This window comes from Phaenicophaeus curvirostris, chromosome 8 (genome assembly GCF_032191515.1).
Source record: "Phaenicophaeus curvirostris isolate KB17595 chromosome 8, BPBGC_Pcur_1.0, whole genome shotgun sequence".
Lineage (NCBI taxonomy): Eukaryota > Metazoa > Chordata > Aves > Cuculiformes > Cuculidae > Phaenicophaeus > Phaenicophaeus curvirostris.
The window spans coordinates 17496292-17521424 of NC_091399.1; the positions used below are offsets into that span (position 1 = coordinate 17496292).

The 25133-nt window shown below is 41.7% G+C and overlaps 1 protein-coding gene across 1 annotated transcript in view; it reads right to left on the reverse strand.

Moving 5' to 3' along the window:
- Window positions 1-25133, reverse strand: part of RC3H1 (ring finger and CCCH-type domains 1) — a 56233-nt gene that overhangs the window by 11406 nt on the left and 19694 nt on the right. The window contains exons 8-19 of the mRNA XM_069862607.1: window positions 24257-24375; window positions 22232-22344; window positions 18779-19060; window positions 18251-18468; window positions 16995-17371; window positions 15776-15907; window positions 15042-15212; window positions 14135-14345; window positions 12468-12564; window positions 12202-12337; window positions 10163-10333; window positions 9443-9558 (exon numbers count right to left, since the gene is read on the reverse strand). Of these exons, the coding sequence (XP_069718708.1) occupies window positions 9443-9558; window positions 10163-10333; window positions 12202-12337; window positions 12468-12564; window positions 14135-14345; window positions 15042-15212; window positions 15776-15907; window positions 16995-17371; window positions 18251-18468; window positions 18779-19060; window positions 22232-22344; window positions 24257-24375 (2143 nt within the window). The remainder of the gene's footprint in view (window positions 1-9442; window positions 9559-10162; window positions 10334-12201; window positions 12338-12467; window positions 12565-14134; window positions 14346-15041; window positions 15213-15775; window positions 15908-16994; window positions 17372-18250; window positions 18469-18778; window positions 19061-22231; window positions 22345-24256; window positions 24376-25133) is intronic.

Sequence of the window (25133 nt, forward strand, 5' to 3'; positions counted from 1 at the left end):
TCCTTCAATCCACTCTGTTACACTTTGGCATGGCTAGAAGCCTTTCCTTTCAAGTTTAAAAAGTATATTGCAGGAGTAAAGACACAGGGAGTTGGACAGAGCAAACCCTTTTTTTTTTACTTCTTTTGTCATCTCAGAGTTCTCCCAAAAGGCAGAGAAGCATCTAACCTTTCCAGGAAAGGGATCTCAACGCCTTGTGAGTCTCTGAACTCCTCCCCCACAACCAGGCCTGTATGTACAAGACTTCAAAATACCCCCGAATTTGTAAAGAATTCAGTTTATGGAATTCTTCTCATAAGTTCCTATTAAAAACGTTTTGATAGTTACAAACAATAAATACCCACAATATCAACCCAGATTCAGCCATTCCCATAAAAGCTCAAGAATTATTTTAATGGGGAAAGAGAAGCAAGAAAGGAAGAAACCTGAAGGAGAAAAGCAAGAAAAGAACCAGTTCAAACTGAAAGAATTCACAACATTTTGTTTCGCACTGATTTATGAGAAGAGCAGACAGGGAATTTCACTTATCCAGGATCCTAAATAAATTCAAGAAATAGTTCATAATCTGACTCGACAGATCTTGTGGTCTCCTTTATTACCTAGTCTATCCTTTTTATTTGTTGTTAAATATACCTCTGCAGGGCACAATCACATACAATCAATACGATTGGAAAATTACATGAGCTCTATCCCAAGCATATATGCACCAATGTTAAAAGTTATTTCAAAAACCAACCAAACAAAAAAATAAACTCCACCCAAAAAGGTGATAATGACTGCAGAATGTCTCGGGGAGACTTGTACGGAACTAGAAAGGTCAAAGAAAACTAAGCTTACAGAAATCAGGAAAAATGTCATCTATAGAGAAATCCCACAACTGGAAGTAGATGATTTCAAAGAGGGGGTGGGAGCTGTTGTGTAGAAGATGCCACAACTCATCCTCCCTCCTCCCCTGCGTGCCTCATCTCACCTCTCCCTTCCCCAGAGCCACAAATACAGCCGGGAAAGAGCTTGACACAACGCTACCAGTTACAGAAAACAGGGAAAAATAATCAAGCTAGAGCGCAGCTGCTAAGCCGACTTCAAGGAAAGCTCCTCTTAGCATGGAGGCTGCTCACACAGCAAGCAGAGGCCGAATGGGAACTCCTTATAAGTAGAGAAAATGAAAAGTCATTTGATGCACTAGATTTGCCCATGTTAGAGCAGCTCTGTCTGGGAGAGGCTGTGAGTTAAAGGTACCAATTGTAAACTGTGCAGCAGCTGTGACACAAACAAGGTTTCTTCTCTTCTGCCTCAGGTTGCTTTGTACATTTATAAAATGCTGCTATCGGGTTTCTTTTTAAGAAGCTTTTTAAAGAGGTCAGTGCACACATCCAGTTGTGGGATCCATCCAATACACAATCTGGTTTGGATGCCAAAGACTTGTGAGTACTGTCTGCTACAGAATCATTAATAAATCTTTTTAACATTACAAAGAAGCAAATAATTTCTTAAACATCAAATATTCCACAAGATTTTAGTTTTTTGCTTACAGATATACTTTCCCCATATACATTTCACACACAATTCCATCATCTCTAATGCTTTTTATTTTCAGAGACACTTTCACTGCCGTCTTTCCCAAGACTATTTTTCAAAACGAAGTTCTAATTGTGTTTTCCTAGAACTTTCAGTTCTTAGAATCAGCTGTTTCCTGGCATATGAAAACATCCAACTTGTATATCCAAGGACAATCACCTTACTGGGTGAATCCAGGCACCTAAACTTTCCCAGATGCTGAACACCTCACAATTTGCACTAAAATCATATAGAAATTCACTGGAATTGCAAAGATTGTCTGGGAAAGAGCAGTTCATTGTTTACGTTACTAAGCTACAGGCATCCCATTTTGATTATTATGGTCACATACCCTAAGTTTCAAATGACTGGGATATTGCCAACGCAGACAAATCCACATTATCCTAGGCTATTTTTATTGGGAAATTTCAGAAAAAAGCTGTACTGTCTCTGCTTACCGTAGTGTTCAAAGAGTTTTCACGGCATGATATTACATTTGCCACTGGGAAATGAAGTTAAAACAAAAATCAATACTAAGTTTGTTCTCCTTTCCCTGCTAATCAAGGCTCTACCTGCATCACATGAAGCACCTTGAAGACTGTGACAACACTAAGCAGCTACATTCTTCTTTCTACACAAGAATAAAGACCACACGTTAACAGTATAAGGACACTGCTGGGATAACATGCCCCAAAATCACTTACTAATATTGTATAACTTGAACTAACTTACTCTTGTCTCTTTCACGCCCCTGACATTTCAACAGAAAATAATGCAGTTGGTACCATGTGGGTATGAAAAGAGAGTCTCCGATGAAGTTTCTGGTATTTCTATAACTGATCTGAGAACTCAATTTGCACTGCACAGGCTGTATGCTCATGTACCACTAGTAACGACCACCCAACTGTTAGCATCAGGGCTATATTGAAAAGGTGGCTCAGGAGAGATGCTTCACCCTCCTCAGAAATTTAGAGTTCACATTTACTGAAGTAAGGCAGCTGCTCCTCCAGTTTGTGTCTAAATTATCATTTAGACAACTAAGAACTCCTCCTTCCTTTTTTTATCCAGGGGAATTGAATTTTTTGTATCACAACTAATAGGTTGCTGATACACTGACTTTTTATTGGCTGTTTTTAGCATCACAGAATCATCACAGTTGGAAAAGACGTCTAAGATGAAGCCCAACACCACCATGCCAACTAACAACTTTTAAATCAGGGCTACCAACATTAGGAGACAGAAGTGCGCGTTTTGGAAAGTGAACGATGACAACATTTGAATGCGAAGGTAACATCTCTGTGTTCCTTCTCTCTATTCTAGGACTACGAAAACATCTTTACACACACAGACAAGCACAAAATTTGCACGCTGCTTATATGTTTTTTTTCCCCCCATTTTAGAACATAGAAGATGAGTTGGCACTCTGGCTGGTGAGCTCCTGATTTACTAGCACTGAATTTCTTGGACCATAAAAGTGGGTCTGAAATAGCCAGTCAACCAAAAATACTTTATATTAGGGTTCTTCAGGTAACCATCCTGTAAGTCTGCTTCATTATAGCCCAGATTTATACATGGAAATAGCAATGAAAATGAGGGTTTACATTACTCTGACTTACAGATTTCTCTCTGAACCTAAAAACCTGCAAGAGTTTAAGTTAGATCAAGAGAGGGAAAATGCAAGTGGTTTTTTGCGCTATCATTGAAAAGCCTTACTCCAAGCCCTTTCTAATAACGGATTTGCCGCACCTTGCTCAATTCATGCTGTCAAGAGACAATATCATCATACAAGTTTCTTTCTTCCACATCTAATTTAATGTAATGCTACAGTTTGACAAGTCTTTTCAGTTCCAATGGGCTTAAAAGTCAAGTCACGTTTACAACACAAATTTATATTGTACTGTAACTAGAGATATTTTAAATCAGTATTCAATTTAGATCTCAACTCTTAAAGACAAGGCTCCTCTGATTAAATGAAACGTCTATGTTCCTTCTCCCTCTCTAAATGAGCCATTCCATCAGCTGAGTGCATAAGAGACTGAAAACACAACAGAACACCCCAAATACATCTCAGTACATTGCAACACGACTATGTTGAACGATTTTCCACAATTCAATGCATGGATAAGGCTTAACAATCATTAACTTCCGTAAATTGTTATAGGATAATACAGTCAACTCACAAAAGCCTACAAAGATTTGACAATCAAAATGGCTACACCAGGAAAAAAAAACAAAAACGTGTAAAGCACAAGTCTTTGGCTCTCCTTTAAAGAAAAACAGCAGTTTACCATGTTTATACAGATCCCTCGTTTGCCTACCAGTAGGGGCAATATCACATCTGTGCATCACTGAGTAATAACACCATTAGAAAAGGCAACTTCACAGAAGTTATTGGCTAAGCGAATTCATTTGAATGCTCTGTTTTGAGGCAGCAAGCTGTCACTGTTACACAATCAGGGAGGGTGAATGGACGAGCCCCAGGAGGACAGGAAGACATAGACAAAAAGCTAGACAGAGAAGAACTCGAGAAGAAAGGGGATAACAGTGCTGCAAGTCTGAAACATGCTCTGATCAAAATAAAAGAAGTCGTACTCTAAAATGGGACAGGATACAATAGCAAACGAGGAGCAGAAGGAAAAAGCCTAAGTTTCTCCTACTGAAAAAAAAGAGATCACAGGAAACAAACAAACAAACAAAAAAAAAACCCAAAAAAAGAGGTTGACAGAATGAGGAGGAAAATAAGACTACAGAATAAACAAGCATCATTTCCACACTGAACAAATCACTGACATACTAAAGCTTAACCTAACTCTTGAAGCTTCCTGTTCCGGGGGTTTGTCTGTGCTGGGGCTGAAGCTCAGGTAGTGGTGAGGGTTCAAAGCTATCTACTGCAGTGGAAAATCTAATTCACCCAACCATGCAGTAGTGCCCCAACACTACTGTAAATGCTGTTTCTTCTTGCCCAAGTAGAAGAGACTAAACCACTGTCTGAGACAATTTCATAGAGGTGGAGAACACTCCCAGACAACTGGGACAATGGTGTGCTACAGAAATGAATGCAGCAAGATACAGTTACTTCCAATATGTTCATTCCCTAATTATTTGCTGTGACCACGAATGCTTCTACATCTAGAGCTGTCTGTCCTCCCAGTTCTATTGACATGCTTTTGCACAAAAAAAAGGGATCGTTTTAGGCGTAGCTTCCAGAAAGACTTAAAAGCATGCACTGTATTTTGCCATTTGACTTGTTCAATCAGCCAAACTTCTGCAAGAAAGCAGAAAAGGGACACAAGGAGGAGGAGGGGGAAAAAATAAACCAACCAAGCTCAAAATCAATACTGTTGGTGGATATTAAACAAACTATTTAACAAGCCAAACTATAATAGTGGGCAAACAGGGCATTAACCAGGACACACAGATCACAAGGACACTACGCACAAAGTACAGCACGGAGAGCTCCAGAAAGGAGACAAAACCAACAGTAACGCCTCCCTTCTAATCCACAGGTTTTGGAAGCATTCACCGTTAGGTAGGCCAGCAACTTGAACAGGTCTTACTGTAGAATTCCTCCCAGGAGCAAAAGTGGAGAAAAAACTAATCCCTAACCTAGCAAGGAAAGAGCTGGCACATGTAATAAAGGGTAATCAATTTTTGCCCCTCCAGATTTTCTTTCTAGTGCTGCAAATGAATCTGTAGATTCATCCTTACCATAACCGTCTTTGAAAATTCCTTTTAGATCAAGAATTACTGCAGACAAAAAAAGGTACATTCTGGGCTTGTCTTCCTAGACTAGAATATTGCACTAATTACCTCAACTAAACTGACCTCCCTGTGTTACAAAAGACACAGCAGGAAGAAGAAAACTAACTAAAACCAGCGAGAAGGCTGGCCTGATGGTGGTGCTCTGCACTAAAGGATGGGAGAACAGGGCACAGTGCCTGTGTCGGCTGACCTGTGAGCACGCTGCCAGAACACGTTAATCATCCTCATGCCCAGAGCAGAGAAGGGAGGAACAAACCAGAAGGAAGGAACAAACCTGACAGGCTTGAAACCGCATCAGCCTCGTTCTGCTCAACTCAAGGGGCAAAACGGATGGACGGGGCCAAGGGGTAGGTGAAGCTGTTCTTGCGCAAAGATGCTTCTTTGCCAAAAGTTAAGAAGGGGCAGGAAAAAAAGCAAGCTTCAGAACTACTCTTGGTAATTCAGAGGCCAAAGTTCAACTAAGAGCAAAATAAACCCGTGTGAGGACATATGGAAAGTGTGGGTGTGTGCGCTGAAAAATGCCTTTATTTTTATTCAGTGCTTCTACCTCCCAGACATTTGATCACAACAGCTGCGCTCATGCGAAAAAATTCTTAAAACATACCCAATATATATACAGATATAACTATGTATATATGTATATATATATTTATATATAAATTTTTATTTAAATAAAAAAAAGCTCGAATCCCAAGCCAATATGTGTATCAAATCCTTGACCAGCCAGGTCTGTAGGGCATAATCAAATTCAATGTGAAATAGTATATAAACGCGGTGCCTTGACTGGGCAAATTAAATAATTGCTACTCAAAAGAGTCTTCTGTTTGGACTCTCCTACTGGTAGGCAATAGTGGGACTGTATGCCCTCCCACCCCCCATTTTGTTTTATTTAACAGTATGATGAATGCAAAGCTCAGCTCAAGGTTGCTATGACCTCAGCAGGAATTAAGGTTAAGGAAAAAAAAACTAAAAACCAAGAAAAATCATTAACTCTTGCTTTACCCAACCAAAGCAATGCAGTAATTTATTACATAACCAGTGCTTTTGGATTTAGTAGTCTAACCCGGTAAGGAAAAACGAGAACAGGCCAAGAAGGTGCAGAGGGAGCAGCACTTGGAAGTCATTCTCCACAGAGCTCTTGGTATACAGGGTCTCAAGCCCAGTGCATCTGGCATGTCAAAAAACATGCAGCAAGAACAAACCCCCTTTCATTCCTTCAACTTTTATTTAAAAGATCTAGAAAGGCTTACTGCTGCTCCAGGCTATAGTTACAAAGCATCTACTTGGAGAAGTTTCACAAGCAGAATTTGCTTTTCAGTTCTCTTCGCTTCTGACAGGACCTTAAGTGGTCATTCTGATGCAACTTTTCCACTATGAAAAGGGAATCTAAAATGGATTCAGTGCAGCAGAGGCAGACAAGCTGCAGATTGAGGCCTAGGTGTCAAATTTAATACGTGCAGACTTGAAACAATGCCCAGCTTTAAAAAACAAATAAGAATTCCCTTGTTTTTTAAAGACTGCCATCACTGATGCGCACAAATCAAAGGTGCTGGTCTCCCTCAGTACAAGGCCCTCACAGCAGCGTGACAATTGAGTAACTGATGTGTTGCTGGACAGAAGGAAAAATCAAGTTTTACAGGAAGCAATTATGTTTTTAATAATAATGAAAAACTGGCAATGATGAATGAGCAAAGGCAAGAGTGCCGACGAGACGGCATACGTTAAAGATTTGTTTCAAAAGGCAGAGAGATTAAGTCCCTCTGCATCAGCTTTACCATATGGACTTTGGGTCGGCTTGTTTAAAGGCAGAGTAAAAATGGGGGAAAATACTCCAGCAAACATTGGATGAACTAATACGTTCCCCCAGCGCATCAGCAGTCAGCATCCTTCCAGCAATCGCAGAACCTGATGCTCTGTCCACTTCCTGACTCGGTCACAGCCACACAACCTGCGCTGGTTAGCGAGGCCTCTCCACCACAAGCCCCCGCTAACCAGCTTCAGAAACACTCATGCTGTGGCAGCTGGGTCTGCACCCTTCAAGCCCAACAGAAAACAAAAGGCCATCAACCTTAAAGTAATATATATGCTGGACACTTATTTCATTATCCTCTGCACTTCCACATGCTGTGCTGGGACATACATGCCTGTTGCATCACAAAGATTCTGTCACTTGTAGTTTAGAATTCAATAATTTAAGCAAGCCACCTCACACCTGCCGGGGCTCAATTCCATGTCACAATGGGAGGAACTGTTTCAAGAAGAAAGTTTGCTGCACATCTTTTGACGCTAATTCACAGCTACTCTCCAACCTTCAATTCCTTGCTTACTCTTGAACCACACAAGGAAGCGGCGAGGTTGTTTTAGTCATTGAGAAATTAAGGTGGTAAGGAATTATGCACTGGGTATGTAATAATACCAAAATAAAAGAAAAGACCTACTTCATTAAGATCATACAATTAATCAAACAGAGTATATATATAATATCTTTTTCTTTTAAGCCCTGGGATCCAAGGCGTCCAAAGTTATTAAAATAAAGTTCATTCACAGAACAAAAACAAATTTAATTTGAATTGCTTGCAGATACTGCTAATTTTAATTTTTTTAATTAAAAAATGCGTTAATGTGAACTATGTGCAGGATTTGTTTCTAGTAGTTGTGTTTGTGCACATTGCCTCTGGACCTGCTGATCTGCTACTGCTGTTGCTCCTGGGTTTCTCCAAACACCTCTGGAAAAAATCATGATGGAAGCTACCAACACCCCAGCGAAAGAAACTCTGGGATATGACGGTCGCCTCACTTCATGGAGCAGACGTGGGCGTAACTCCTGCGCGCTGGGAGTCCTGGTTGTCTCCTCCTGCATCAGGGTCCTCCGACAGGCTAAGAGATGCTGCCTTGTTCGACAGGAGGCCGATGTTCTCTTGTGTCAAGGCTGATCCATTTGGAACATCACTGCTGAAAGAAAGGGGAGGGGAGGGAGAAGGGGTGAAGAGAAGCAATTACTGAGATTTTTCATTGAACTACAAGCACTTCAATACTTGTTGCTGCTGCATCTCCTCAGTGAGCAGCTGGGAGAACATGTAACTACTTAGAGATCGGCCCCATGTAGGAACCAGGCTGTCCGGTGTGCTGCAGGTACTCGCCAGAGAGAAAAATACCATTATAAAGCTAATAGAAAACAAACAAGGCTACATATTTTTAGGGTTCTAGATTAGTTATATTTTGCAAAGTATTTCAGTATATGCCACAAGATGTAGTGTTAATCCGTACAAAATGCCCACTCCAGAGTATTTAACTGATCTTGACCATTCAGATTTTTTAAAGAACAAGAAACAGCTGTTTCAATTCCATTATTTCCAGAAATTCATATGGAAGAATTAGTTTCTGCACTGAAGGTCTCAATCTAATGGTGCAGCACAGAACTCAAGAACCGGCTGCAGAACTTGAGCAATTAATACACTTTCTGAATAAATATCCAGATTCCAAACTGCTCACTTGAAGTTGTGTTGAGCTTTAACGTTCAGAGTATTACTGTGAATACACACAAATGCTTGCAGCCATCTGAAAATGGTTGTTCCAGTATTCCCGGCCATCACCTTATTTCAACTGACTATCAAATGCGAGTTTAGATCAACCCCAGCATTTATATAGATAAAAGGTACTGCCTACAAATAAAAGCAAAGTTAGTTTCAAAGTTACATACCTTCCTAGACAACATCCACATCACAAACTTAGCAGGATGGAATAAATTTCCTCTCACATTTGGAACATCTCTTCTCCTTGAAACTCCAACTGTATAAGAAGATTTCTTTTGTGGTGCTTGTTTATCTCCTGGGTCCTCCCTACTAACCATCCAATCCTTTCTAGACGAACTTCTGGTCTCACAAACACTGTGATTCTTCTCTTGTGTTAACTGATATACAGTCTCATTCCACTTATCTACTCGGCAGCTGAAATGGCCTTTAATTCATGCTCACACTATAACAGCCTGATTTGTGTAATCTTTTCCTGGAAAACGTTTCCACATCAGAGACAACATGAGGCCAGGGGTATTGTTCATAGGCCAAAGAGTGACCCCGATTCAGTCTCTCCTGTTATACAAAGAAAGGCTGAAGACCCACATTACCTGAATGTCAGTGCGAGGTCCTCAGTTGGAACCTTGCTTTGCGGTTCTAATTGTCCATTTTCAGTCTGTTTAGTGGTGCCCAGTTTGGTTTTTATATCCAGTGAAGATTGGCTCTCCTGTAAAAAAAAAAAACCACAGAAAAAAAATTCTTTGACGTTGTGTTAGAATAATTTAAGGCTTCATCTTTTGGGACTGATGAAGAAGGCCTGTAAATTGGGAGTCACACAGTGTAACCCACAAAAGCCACAAGACAAGGAAACAGACTCAGTAAGAAATGCTCACCCTCTGGAAACAATATTTCCCAAACAGAAGGGACAATTCTTGTAACAACAAGCAAAGACCATGGACTGTAACAGCACACAGACTTCTGAACACTAGCCTGTATCTGCAGGTGACTTTTGCTATGTTAAAGCAGTTTGTACAACTCACGGCACAGTGACCCCTGAGACAATTCAGTTCTCAACAAATTCAGTGCCAAATTTATTTTCATATGGCAACAAAATAACAACAGAATACTGTAAAGTTGCTAGAATTCAAATCTTTCATGTATAAGAATCAAGGAACTTTTCAGGAGGTTTTGAAGAATAAAGAGGTGAAGAAGGAGACGGATGACTCCAGCTGTGGCCATCCAGCAGAGCCTTTTTGCCAGGGTGAAAGGGCTGCAGCCAGCTAGGCAGCTCTCCATTCCACTGCTGGGCCTCCCACCCCCACAGCACTCACCATGCTCAGCTCACGGGTTCTCTTCCCAATTTCCCTTTCCACCTGGTGTAGCTCCAAGCTCAGCTGCTCACTTGAGATCATCCCAGGCCACTTGGGAGGAGGGGGTGGGGGCTGTGGCTGGCCTGCCAGGGTAGTCGCCTCCCTCTGCAACAGCAGCCTGTTACTAACAGCCTAAATGCATAAAGCCAAGCACATACACAACTGAGCACACAACACACCAAGCACAAAGAGCTCCAGGCCATAACTCCAGAGTATTGCTTATTTGCAAAACCAAGGCCTTCTCTCTCCACATTTAGCAAGGTCCCAATTGAAATCACTTCCAATGCAAGTTTAAATTTTTTTACATGCAGACAAACACCTTTTACCGTAGTAAGTTTGCACAGGTTTTCCCCCACATACCACCGCCTTCTCAAAACTAAGATTAAGCACACGAACAAAACCACTAGCTTCTTTTCGTGAGCTATTGGCTGAACAAAACATAACAGCAGATAAGTAAATCTGCTGCTTTACTTCACAGTAGTAAAATTTATCTAATGCTAGAGTAGAATCATAGAAAGCGTCCCGAGAGATGTGGATGCCACTACGACCCAGATCAGGAAGCACAGGATCGTTGAGGGACAAGTGACTACAGTCATTCACAAGCTGCAAGTTACCACCAGCCAAGCAAAAGCAGAGACGATATCAGTCACTCCAAAAATCTGCTTTTGCTTAGGAATCAGTTCTGTAGGTGTGCTCTGCATTTAAACGCAATATTGAACGCCACACAAATGTTAATTAATTTAAGCAAGCAAATAATCTAGTTCTTAATGCTCAGAATTAAGCGATTGCTACAAGCTTGTAACAGGTAAATCAATGAAACCTCCTGGATTTCAAATATCTACGTGCAGCTTTGAATACAAGAGTTGAAAGTTGTTATTACTCAAAATCACCAATTAGTTGTGACAAATTCAAATTAAAATAAAATCAAGGCTCAACTGTGCAGGATTTAACACTGACACAACCACGATGACAATGACCAGGAAAGGCAGGCCACTTCGAGGTTTTGCAACTTTCCAATACTCTTCTATTATGGCAAAAGCAGACATGCAAGATTTAAAACATTTTTTCCTCTTGCTCCCAAACGAGCACACAAACACAAGTTATGTTTCAAGTGACTGAGAAATGCATACTACTTGTTACTGCTGCTACATCTTAAAAGTTGTGAGCTCTTACAATTAATCTGCAACAACTCTACCCTATAACGTTTTCTTCAGTAACCACAGTCTCAGCATAAGTGTTATTCACTACTTAGAGCAATTCCTTCTGGAAACACACTGACTCGAATAGTCGCTGAGGTACCTAGAATAGTTTTCTGGTAAATATTGATTTTTCCTAGGAGGAAAACGAATTAACTAAAGCTTTGCTAAAACAATTAATTCACTATGGCTTAACATTTCACCTTCTTTGTGTCACAAAAGGCAGATTTCAGCTCATTAATGATTCTATAAACGTAGACTTGTATCTTTCCTCACATAGCAAGTGACATTTTTTCTAAGCAAGGAGATATAAAATATTAAGCTTTATTTTCTCAAGCTAAATATCTTTAATATTTATTTCCTTGGCTCTTGTGGCTTCCACTATTTAGTAAGAAACAAGTACAACACAAAGCCAAACACAGAACAGATGAAGGTCATAGCTTTCTGTACATGAAATCAGACATTTTCGATGGCAATAAAGTCAAGAGGAAGAGGTATCTAAACCACAAGTTTGCCTCCAAGTTAAAAGATGAACAGAGAGGGGGAGTAAGTGAGAGAGAATGAAAGCAAACGTGAACGAGCACAGAGTGCTCATGGTAATGCTCCTGGCACTGATCTGTACGTGAAGTGCTAAGCAGCAAGGCTGATACTTGTACCACAGTCCTGATGCCTGGCATCACAGAATTAAGAATTGTTACTGAATATCATTACAGTCAGAGAAAGATCAACACATTAAAAGCAGCTTTACAAGCTCCATCTCTCTCCATACCACCCCTCACCTCTCTTCCAAATGTGGGTACCAACCTCTAGTCCTCGCATTTGTGTCTGCTGGCTAATCTGATGGTCTACTTGCTGCAGCTCCATGCGCAGCTGCTGCTCTCGCTCTGCTGAGGGCAACTGTTTCCCATGACCAGCCACATCAGACATGGACAGTCTCTCCCTTTGGGATCAGAAAAGAAAAAATAAGGAGATTTAAAAAAAAATAAAAAAAAGCTTTGCTCAGCTGGCACAAAAAGAAACAGATAAAGAAAACTTCAAAAAAGGTGAAGACAAAAATAAAGCAATCCTACCTGTCATTGAAACGTCCCTGAGAAGGTATATTTTGATGAGGAGAATATGGAGAGCCTCCCCAGCTACCGTGAGTTCCATAAGGATTGTAGTCTGCCACTGAATATAAAGAAGACCATGTCATGTTACTACAGAATAATTGTTTAAGTAGTTCAGCCAACACACAGGACTGGGCAGAAATTAGAGAATAACCAGGAAGGTTGGCCCTCAGAGTGAGGAAGCCTAAGGTTCCTTCAGCTGAAATGAACACAAAAATATTATGGAGACAAATCTAACATGCATAATGCATGAATCACAGAATCACAGAATAACCAGGTTGGAAGAGACCCACCGGATCACCGAGTCCAACCGTTCCTACCAAACACTAAACCATATCCCTCAGCACCTCGTCCACCCGTGCCTTAAACACCTCCAGGGAAGGTGACTCAACCACCTCCCTGGGCAGCCTGTTCCAGTGCCCAATGACCCTTTCTGTAAAGAATTTTTTCCTAACATCTAGCCTAAACCTCCCCTGGTGGAGCTTGAGGCCATTCCCTCTTGTCCTGTCCCCTGTCACTTGGGAGAAGAGGCCAGCACCCTCCTCTCTACAACGTCCTTTCAGGTAGTTGGAGAGAGCAATGAGGTCTCCCCTCAGCCTCCTCTTCTCCAGGCTAAACACCCCCAGCTCTCTCAGCCGCTCCTCATAAGGCCTGTTCTCCAGCCCTTTCACCAGCTTTGTTGCTCTTCTCTGGACTCTCTCCAGTGCCTCAACATCCTTCTTGTGGTGAGGGGCCCAGAACTGAACACAGTATTCGAGGAGCGGTCTCACCAGTGCCGAGTACACAGGGAGGATAACCTCCCTGGACCTGCTGGTCACGCCGGTGCTGGTCATGACTTCCTGCATGTCCAACAACATTCGCTACAGCCTTTTAGAGACTGAGTTTGTGATGGATTTCAGACACACAGGGCGATGGGGGCACAAAGACAAACTTACAGCCACTATGAGAGCAATTATTTTTATTACTTAAGTTCCTAGAAGACTCAAGAGCTAATTGATAATTTTGAGATGCCTACTTAACACTGGCTTGAAGATTAGGCTTTCAGGGAAGCTAGAGTTCTACTTGTGATAAAGTCTAGAAAGTTGACAAAGTCTTAAATCAAGAAAATTATTTTTTTTATTTTATTTTTTTTATTTTCTTTTTTCTTTCTGTGATTAGAAAACAGATGTGTTGAGAACAAACCATTCCTATTGTATGTGCTTTGCCTGACAGAGCACAACACAATGGCTGCATTATGCTTGCAGCAGCAAATACTCATGAAGTAGGAGTGCAGTTCAGGACTTTGTTATGATGGATTTGCAGTGTGTATTTGAGAAAGCAGTAAGTTTTTGGATTCTACTACAACAGATTTAAAATCAGCCTCATCTGAGGCACCAAAAGAAGAAAATAACTTTTACTAACACACACACCGCACATGCACAAACCTGTCCATGGAACATTAAGCAGTGGCAGCCTTTTTCTTCAGGCTTCTCAGTGTAGACCTACCTAGTTATTTCTAGTGGCACACCATACATCTCATCTATGTTTCTAAGACAAGAAATGTGTTTACGTGCGCTGCCTTCTACTTGTGTCACACTGTAGTTCTAAAGCAAATAGCAACAGGCAGCAAAACCCGTAAGCTCCCATCATACCTGAAATGATTGATTTGGTGGTAGCTCCCTGAACCGCCATGGCCTGCATGGGACCAGAGTTCTGGTACATCGCTTTGGAGGTACGAGAGATAGCCCCAAATCTCGACACAGTTGGTCGGTCTCCAAATGGAATGAGGTCATCCTCTCCGGTCTCTGCTGCTCTTCGCTGCATATCTAATCGCTGGTCACGCATGGCTTTACTATCTACATTCTAGAAAAGGATGGAAAAGGCAGTAAAAAACTCATTCAGAAATGAACAAGGCTACATTCCTCTCTCAATGAGCTGGTAGTAGGGTAGTATGTTCTCCTGTATTCTTTGTTCCCTTCATCCTTTAACTTGTCACGTCTTCTTCAGTTTAGCTGCACTGAATAGAGTGCTGTCTAACTTAGATGACTGTGAAGCAACTGTGAACAATTCTAAACAGACAGGAGCAGCAGCAAAGGGAAATTAAGACAGAGGAAGTCTAATGGGACAGAAGGGAAAATAACCCTCCAGAATAAAGTCAGAGAAGAGATCAGTGGGCATCTCTGAGCAATACAAACTCCTTCCAAAGCCCAGAAGAAATCTTCTAAAGCCTACTGTTAAGAACTGCATCATCTGACAGTCATCTTTGGATTTCAAGTAAGTGAAAAGAATCATGGCGAAATACCTGTTGCTATCTATGGCCTCAGAGCAGAGTGGTTAGCCTGCATTTATATCCAGAGAGTCTTATAACAGCTACATAGATGTAGGACTGCTTGTAACTTAGAAAACAAAGCTCTCTGCACACTTGCAAATGCATTCTTGGACTGCAATGCACTTTTGAGCTTAAATACAAGCACTGCCATTGTCCTACAAAGCAAATGATTCCCACCCATTCCACAGAAGTATCAACTTTCCTTCCCAGTTCTCCTAATCCCTACATACCGCCATCTCCACATTTCTTGCTGCCACAACATCTTTGGGTTTTGCATCTTTGGTTCCAATGTAGGAGCCGATGGTGTCACAGGACCAGGGAGAGTACTGGCTGTAGTCATTTCCTTTGTATTTCCCAGCTACCTTCGGGTCTTCATCCAAGTACTGTACAAAGACAAAAATCTGGTTCTGTAAGTGAAGGGAAGAAGCAGCTTCACAGCCATCACGACTTCAACAGCAGTGAACTTGAAGTAAAACAACACCAGGATTATTTTTTAATCACATGCATCACCATTTGAAACCGGGCCACGGCAAGCAGGAAATGTGTGAAGTTCTAATCACCTGGCTACACTCCCCAGTGCTGACTGCTCACTTAGTCAATATGAAAGTGATTTTTTTAACCAAGGTCAAAATATAAACCTCTATCAACCTGTTACTTAATTCTAAACATTGCAGGAGCAAATGAAACAAAGTCCAGAAACCATGAAGACTGACTACTTCAATTTATAATGGCTCAAACCTAATTCTCTTGATTGCACCAAAAGCCAGTAGCTTAGGTAGATCAGAGAATCAAGAGCTAACCGAGACTGGACTATAAGGAATTTCCATCTGGAGCACAAAATCTACTCCTCCAACACCTGCCAACACTGAACAGCTCCAACTTTCTTGTTGCCTTCACCTATCAATAACTCCAAAGTATTTTCCGAACATGCTAGTAAATCACATTTTTGTCAAAATATGCTTACCTCCTCTGAATGAAAAGGATGAGGCAAGGTTGGAGACGGTGCAAAAGGAGGTGGAGAAATCACCTTCCTCTCTTCTAGCTGGGCCATGATTTCTTTCCTTCGCCGGTGAAGTTCATCCAGGCTGGGATGTGGCTAAAACAAAGACAAAAATATGTTACAAAATACGGCAACCACATACTGCAAGAACAGGAAAACACAATGACTAGACAGTAGTGTTACAGTAGTAAGTAATGATCACTTTGTTCAAGTCTATCTGTTACTTCCAGATTTGTTACAGGAAACGCATGTTCCTACACTGGCCAGAGTGTTAGTTCAGGACACCCCAACTAACACGGTGTTTCTAACTTTAAAACTACTGATCTTTTAACTCGCAGGTAGCTCAACATGACTCTGTTCCACCTCAGCAGTTTCCACAGGAACACATTTCAGCCTGGGAAACCGCCATTTTGGTCATACTGGGGAAAGCCGTAGAGCTCTACGGATCATAACCTGGTCACAGTCACTTTGCTTTTATTATTCAGTTTGCCACAGAATTAAACATCTCACAAGTGTGTGAAAGACAAACATGATAAATCAGCTATGATAAAAATATGTCCTAGACTGAGCAATACGATTCAGAGCCTTTAACCTGGATGACAGCTAAGCAAGCCCAACTGTTCTACAGGTCTCAGTTCCAATCGGTGATTTGCTAGAACCAGTCTGTACATTTCTACTAGGAAGAGCCACCAGTCTGCAATATTCAGTTTGGAAGAGCAGAATTTTTAGTTTCTTTCTCAAGGGATGTATGTTCATATGTACGTTACTTCCTTGGGCACAGAGATGGTCAGTCCCAGGGGGGGCAACACAAGAACGTACACCCAATCATTTGCACTCGCTGTATCTAACCTGCATTAGAAAGAGCGGTCCTCGCCAGCCTAATCTTTGTTGGAGAAGTCAAGGCCATTGGAGATTTACCAAATTAATTACAATACTGTTCTACTTTGAGCACTAAGTAGCAGTCCTCTCTTTTACATATTAACATTACAATTGCATAGTTGACTAGTAATGAAAAAACCACCTGGAAGGCAGTTATGAGCTTCGTCAGAGGTATCCCTTCTTAACCCCAAACTTCTAACTTCTCACAAAAAAAAATCACCTTACAGCAAAAACATTCAACTTCTCCAGCAGTTTACATTTTTTTCTCTCCAACAACTAGAAAAACACAATATAAAAACCGCACCCTGTGGCAAGAAGGTCTGATCTGGCTGAGATGCGGAGCCACTGGGCAATAACCCTCTGTTTGCTGGTATCTCTCTCTGGATTCAGGTACATAGGAAGGTACAGCTGCTTGTGGAATTTCAAGGGGAACTGGGCTTCCTCGGACAATCTCCTCTCGCTGATACGGCTGGACAGGGGGATAGACGCGGCGGCTGTCGTAGTGCGGCGGGTAGATGGGTTGTGCCATAGGAGGATATTGCTGCGGCTGCGTGTACTGCGGGCTCACCACGCGATCCTGAAGGTAGGGCGGGTAATGGTCTAAATAAGGTGGACCCGGTTCAGGGGCAGACGGAGGAGGTCGGACAAAGCGAGATATGGATTGAGTAGGATAGTAAACTCCTGGAATAAGGCAAGAGGAAAAAACACAAACAAGATACAGAAAGCAAAACAAAACCAAATTGTTTCAAAGACTCCAGTCTACGTATCATGAAAGGAATGGCATAAATTAATTCACATTTGTTGTTTGCCCCGACCATCTAACCAGTGTTTCTACTGAAAAACTAAACACAGAATAACTAGAAAAGGCAAATTCCTGCTCCCCCCTTCCTCCCCTCCCTTCCACTCTACGGCTTTTCTTTTCACTTCCTTCAGTCTTTCATTTCTTATTTTTCTTTCGCCATTAATCTCACCGTGTGTCCTTTCTCTCTCCAGTCTTGAGTTCCTCATCTTTATATTCGGCCATACCTTTTATTTTTATTCCCCTTCAATATCATTTTTCTCCACTTAGTCTTTCTATAGTTATAACTTTTTCTCTTACTCCCTGTTTGATAATACCGCCTTTTTTGTGCCCAGCCCTTTTCTAATTTCACTTGTCGCCATCCATACCATCTCAGACATATGCAGGCACTTCTGAAGCACTTGTATACTTTTCTTTAAGGATCTAAGTCCTGTCACCCCTCAAGCACAAACCGCCCTGCTGGTTAAGCTTTTACTTCCAGTTTCCCTGAGTCAAACTGAATTAAGGTTCACCAGATCCCTAATGGAGCCCAGCTGGGAAGAACTGAAGAAACTATTTGCAACATTGGGTGGATACAAACTTCCGAGTTCACCACCACTGAAGTCCTCAGTCAAGACATAAAAAGCCTGCCAATTCCCATTTTATTAAACTGACACAACATTAGTGCCTACAGCCCATGTGATATGCAAGAAAACACCCAAATTAAGGGCTTAAGAATAAAATGCGCATGAAGACGAAAGAGATCTTGGTCTCAAACTCACCTGGCTGGTAGGGTGCTGGGTCAAATGGTGGAGCAGCTCCTCTAGGATCTTGATAAAACATATCTGGTTGCTGAGTGCTGTACAACTGAGATCCTCGTGGTACCATCTGCAGCTGCTTGGTGACAGACACTGAAGGCAGATCTGCCGGTGCCCGAGGGGGAACAGGATGAGGGTTCACTGGTAAGGCAGAAATGGAGCTCTTGGGGACCGATTCCAGCCTAGAAAGTAGAAAGATGGTGCTGCTCATTGAGGCCTGACACAGCACAGCACACTTCAAAAGACTGTTCTCTGTCTATACTCCTCCTTCTGAAGGCTTACATCACTTTCATGAAAATAAAGTGGTTTAGAGCTTTAGCTTTAGTTTTCTAAGTCTAATTTTTAATAATTAAAAAAAACCCCAAACAACAAAAAAAGCAAACCAACCCCCCAAATCCCTGTTCTGTTTCTTTTCTAGAGAACAGGTTTACCCTGTTTCTCCTGGACATTTACACACATGACACTTTGAACAACAGTTAGGAAGGCTCGTACAAGTCAGGAGGGGATCCAGGGGCACTGCTACTCAGATGGTCCATCTTCCCTGGCTTCAGAGCAGTTTCGTAACCGGAGTCAGTCCCTCGAGAAATTAGTTGCGTCACTGTGCTGCCTGCTGGCACAATTCCGTTTGGCAGAGCAGAAGTTTTCCTATTGGGCAAGTCCACTCCCCCTTCCTCCGAGAGGATAGCTCCTGAAGGCAGGCCCACCTCATTTAGCTGGCCCAGGGAGGCACTCAAGGGTCTTCTGGGAACCAGACGCTTGTTCATTTTACGGAATCTTCACAAAGAGAAACTACACATTAAAAACTGAAAACGAAAATCTAAAAGGAGTTGCATTTTCAAACACAGATGCTACCAAAAACTTCAAGTTTTAATCCAGGTTTCTTATGGGCTTGCAAGAAATGTATTATCTGTTAGACCACAACTTCACTGCACTTGAACTGTTATAACAGCAGTCACAACCAGAACAACATGGATGGATTTTTAATGACAAATACACCAAGAATCCACAGCTAAACTTCACACAGCAAGTTTAAAATCTTCTCTCCTGTGCATATATGTATTTCAACTGTACAAAAGACAACCAAAACCAAACATCACATAAAATGCTACCCATAGTAACAGGTTCCGAATCACTATCACAGACTATTCAAGCCTATTTTATTCAGAAACTAATAGCAGGAAATTAAAGCGGCAAAAGATCAACAGATTCCCTTTGGCACCATTTGTCCAACAACAAGCCAAGCCTTTATTGTCACATGATATTATTTAAAGCACAGTTTGTTAAGATTTCTGTTACTATGTCAATACACATCTTACACCATTTACATCGCTTGATAAGTTAAGTGATTGCAGAGCCAGAAACTCTATGAGCATACTAATTCCAAAAACCTATCCATTTCTGATGTCTGAGTGAACATGAGCCTTTTAAGTGATGTCCCACAGAAGTCAGCAGACTGATGGTGTCGGACCGATGCAGAGCCAGTTCCAGAGTTGAGGGCCCTCCCCTAGACATCCTGCCATTAGCAGAGATCCCAGAAGGCAAGCAGGAGGGCATATTTCTAGGCCTGAGTGTTCCCACTGTTTATATTGTGAAACAAGATGCCATTTCCTGTGCCAGAAGGTTTCAACAGAGCTGAAGCCAACACTTTGGCACCCCCTATCTAAGAAGTGAAGTGAGATGGTAACACAACTAGGAAGGTGCAGACATTATTATAGGGGAAACCAGAGAGCAGTTGCACATTATTAATCTTCAGGTATTCTTCATGTTTGTCCACATGCACAGCATTAACAGCAACGCAACAGAGGCAAAAAGGAGTTTGTTGTTGTGGGGTTTTGTTGTTTTGGTTTTCAGATGTGGCTGAGGATAGAGTCAGACCCAGTCTAACCTCACTACATAGACCTGAGCTGTTCAGCTGTAAGAGATCACTGACTATCTTCCAACCACCTTCCTAGCTGTCCATTAACACTGCAGTTTCCTGGCTGGATCAATCTTTGCCCACATCATCGAACTACGCATTCAAGCTACACAGCGTTGACAGCAGCCATCATTCAGAATGCACTAAATGGGAGTAAACAAATCAGGCTATCATCACAGCAGCAGCACTCGGAGGGACAGACTACAGCTTTCTAAACGTGTGCTGCTCAGAAGCTGTTCTAGCATCTCATGTCAGCTGGAGACATGGAGTGGGGCAGAAGAGAGCTCCTCAGGCTCAACCCAGGGCTTCCCTTCGGCATCCTGCTCAGTGCCAAAACCAGTTTCTCCACACAAAGCAGCAGCAGCAGGTTGGGAACTCACCATCACCATTCTCCCTGCCAATTACTTCAAGACACGTGCCTCCCATCAGGTCTCTCAGAGCTGCAGTGCCTGACACAGAAGGCCTGCATACACCTTGTGAGACAAGGAGGACTGGCTAACCCTGCCCTATGGATCTTTCTGAACAATTTTATGAACCTTTCTCAAAGCGTCCACTTGTGCACAACAAAAAATGAATCCTTGCCTATGCACACTCGGTATTTGTCCTTTGCCAAGCAGGGAATCAGCTGCTGTTTAAGTAAGTCTAGATTACAATTTGCTACCTAAGGCATTACCACCTCCTTCCCCATAACCTTCATGCAAACTAAGCTATACATAGAGATACAGGAACTAAACAGCGACAACAATGCATATTATCCATGCTGAATGTTTTAAAAAGGAAACACAAATGCATTATCTACTCAAAGGTAAAGGCACAAAGAAGAATCAGAACTCAAAGTTCCCCAGCCACCTACAGAAACTGCTGCAACCTGAAACAGAGTAAGTGTTCCCTCTGTTTCACCCCACAACGTTATTATTACTCAGGCACACAAGCCATGCTGGATAAAAAAGAGGCCCTCTTACACCTGATGAACAGTCCTCAATACAGACAAGGAACTCGCCACTGTTAGCCATCCAAACCAGCACTACCAACCTCCATTTTCTTAACACCATGACAAAAAGGGAAAATCCCCAGCTGTTTCTGCAGAACACAAGCATCAAAGTCCTATTCTCTCTTCATTTGAATAACTGCCTTTGTTGTTTTAACACCACATGCTCTGCTCTGATTCCCAATCTGCCAATGCCCTGAGTGCTGGCTATATGGCCAAAGAACTGCCGTAGGAATGCTTTAAGTTCTAGGTTTTTAAGGAGGAAAAAAAAGACAGGCTGCAGATCATTTCCAAATCTTTGGAGCTTCCTTCTGATTAAAAGCAGTGCCTTTTCTTGAAAGTGAACTATTTTAACTAAAAAAAAATCCAAGTTATATATACTGCATAAAATACTTGGTATTTATTTAAGTCTTAAACAATCCATTTTACTTCAAAAGATGTAAAACAACCTTGAGAACAGCAGCAGCTTTGGGATAACTACGTGCCAGCTCTAACTCTGTAACAAACTTAACTTATTTACTACAGATGTTATATCATGACTGTTTAAATCTTCAAGAGCAGCTTTAACCACTTTTATATCACCGCATGTACAATTTGTCCAAGAGTTTCAAAGAATAGCCTGTGAAAAGAAAAACTGCTATCCTTCTTACAACCTCTACATGTGGAGAACTGCCAGCAGCCTGCTTGTCACAGCTGAGGATGAAGGTAAAATAAGAAATATACACAAATGAACCATCGTACCGATGCAGCCAAACATCATGTTCAGTCATGCTTAAGAAATAAGAAAAGCAGTCCACCTCCAAAATCCCAAGTAACACTTGTGTAAACATCAAGCTTGCAGAGCTGCATAAGTGCTGAACAAAGCAAAATATCCTGTATTTGGAACACTTCCAAGACTTAGGAGATGACAACTTTTTCACATTATTGCCAGTGTAACAGACTGGTGATGCCTCTTCTCTCTGTTCCCAGATACAATAAATAATTCTTGTGGATAAAATGAAAAAGTGATTGGACTGATTTTTACCATCAGAGGTACACTTACTTTTCTAGCTCCTCCTGTGAATGTGCAAAGGTGCAGCTGGCCCCTCGGGGGCATCCTCCTCTCTGTTTCATGTCTCGGCACATGTATGTCTTGTACTTGCTGTGCTGAGGAGGCTGACAAGGTTAAAGAAAGCAAGTGAGATACCTGAACACAAGTGCACTTAACCAGAGCTGAACATAACCTCTTATTAAAGGCCTGACGTTCGACTATTGGTAATTCTTTCAATGTACATTTTCCAGAAGTACCTAATGCGAAATAAATGACTGGAGCAGCATTTGTCTTTAGTTCTTCAACAGAACTCAGATCCAATAGTAGATATTTTGAAATCTGCATTACTATCAGGTTTTAAAAATATTTGTATTCAAATCCCTTATTGGAGCTCTACTGGAACACAGCCATATGTTTCAGGAAACAGCTAAGTAGACAAAACTGATACAGGCTGAAAAGAATAACCGTGCTTAAGGAGAAATTGCCAAACATTAATCAAGCTTTGTGGTAAACTGAAAGCAAGGGCGAAGTAACTGGCTATTAGCTCAAAAATGGCACTTAAGTATCCTTTTGATCTCCGAGACTTAGATTTCATCAAGCTCCCTTTTACCCCCCTCTTTCCCATCTACAGTCATTATTTCTGTCAGTAGCTGAGGACACCGTCTCTTACAAATCAGCAGGGTATGGGTTACCTTCTGTATTTCTTAGTTAGCTTTCCCGAGAAACAACAACTCGTTGCAATCTCACTGTGTGCACGTATGCCTGTTTGCCAGTCTGTCTCAGTAAATCCTGACAGAGGGCTAGAGGGGGTCTCAGACGCTGACGTTCCTATAGCTTCTGTGGCAGAATTCAATTAGCAGCAGAAATACCCCATCAGAACTCCCACCAAGGGAAAGGGCCATAAAAGTAAATTCTTGCTTTCTGAGAAACTCAGCCAAAAGATGTAAATCTGTTAGAAGCCATCCAACAACTGATTTTCTTCCTTTTTTGCCATCTATTGCAGTAAGAAAAGGACTTCGGCAGGGTATACATAAGCTGCACAGCCCTCTGCTGGCCACGGCTGCCAGCCAGCCCAAGCCTGCCCAGTCCTCAACAAAAGTCCCCTTGCCCACTTGCAAGGCTCTGGGTTCCCTTCCAAGCAGCACAGTGTGTACCAGGTCTAGGAGACGGTCTCACCAGAACAAAAGCCCTCACTGTTCTTTCCAGCCTGATTTCCACTTGTGTATTCCTACCGCTTCTCCTTTTGCTGGTAGCGGCACTCATTAGGCATCGCAGTGAATGCAAAAAGGCAAAACAGCAGAAATAACTCACTCTAGTTTTGCCTCCTTTATAGTTTTTTTCTTTGGCAGAGACAAGCTTTCTACCAGTTCAGCTCCCCAAACCAGCTCCCCAAGAGGATGAGTGCCAAAAGAAAGGGAGGGAGTGGGAATGCATGACAGGCACCTCTGTCTTTCAGCAACAGCTAGTATTCATATCAACTTAGCTGTACAACAAAACGAGATCAGGGGAACATGTGATAAGCTATGAGATAAGCTAACATACATATTTGGGAACATCATTTCATTTCTGAAACAAGAATTTTGCTTCAGGAACTTGCATGCTACCCCTATATGAAGTCTTCCCAAACCTAAGCACAGGTCTAAGAATAATTTCATTACCACAGAGCCACCTGACTACAACACGTCACACGGAAACAAACCCAAGGCAATTCCCACAGGTGACAGCGCCAAGCACCTCTGCTTCTCTTCCCCACCCTCTAGTCAGGTGGGATGTTTATTCATTTCCCTAAGCTTGCAGCCAGATCAGACTGTGTTTTTTTAATCCTAGTGAGCTGTGTGAATTACTGCAACAGGTATTGAGGGGATGTTGGTTTGGGTTTAAATCCTTTGTTTCTTTCTTGATAAATGTGATACAGTAGAGATTTTTAATGAGCTCCTCATCAAACCAATCTCTCCAGCTGAAATTAGTAAACCTCTACTATTGGATACAGCCAACAAAGTTTAGGAGTAAGCATTTCACAAATGATTCTGTTTTTACCTGCTGCTGATCTGTTCCTTTCTTGCTGTGATTCTGGATATAATCAACTAAGCCATGAACCACTGTCCTCACAGCAACTAGTCCATTTTCCAGTTGTTCCCACGTCGGAGGTGGAGCATCTATTGCATTGATAGCAGAGAATATAATAAGTCAGAAGGGGTTTCCAAAACCAGGTACAAAGAAATCATCAGTATCACAAAATTCCACTAGACAACTAAAAATATTTTATTGGAAACCTGTGTCATTAGATAATAAGCATTCAGCACCTTAATTCAGGGATATGTGTCACTTAACAAATAAAGCTCCCTAAAGACTCAAGACCGAACCACAAAAAATAGCAACTGAGCCAGTAAGACTGCTATTAGCAAGCCAAATTATTACCTTTTACCAAAACTTTCTTATCCCATAAGAACTCCAGAGTAAACATATTGTACAAAGTCTACACAAAATGAAAAATATGGGCTATAAATCCCTCTTGGCAATCAGCCTCCTGCAGGTAAAGAAATTCCACGCAAACATCATCACCACCGGCCCAGATCACACAGGCACAGGCAGTGAGCAGCAACAGAAACTGATGCCTCTCATGTGGCAGATAGTCACCAGGCAAATTTGGGAAGAAAGTGCTACATCACCTTTAACTGTAAGGTACAACTGGTCCTCATTTGAAAATTTAAGTGCATTTGTTTAAACAAGCAGCAAGAACTACAACTTTTCATGTCCACAGTTCAGGATGTCATGCTATTCTGATATTACTATTGATTTTACAAATAGCAATGGGTGTAAAATAAAACCTCAGCCACAGCACACTGTTCTGCCCATTCCCTTCTCCCTCAGGCAATCCCATCCTCACAGCACTGCTGACTTTATCAGCAACTTC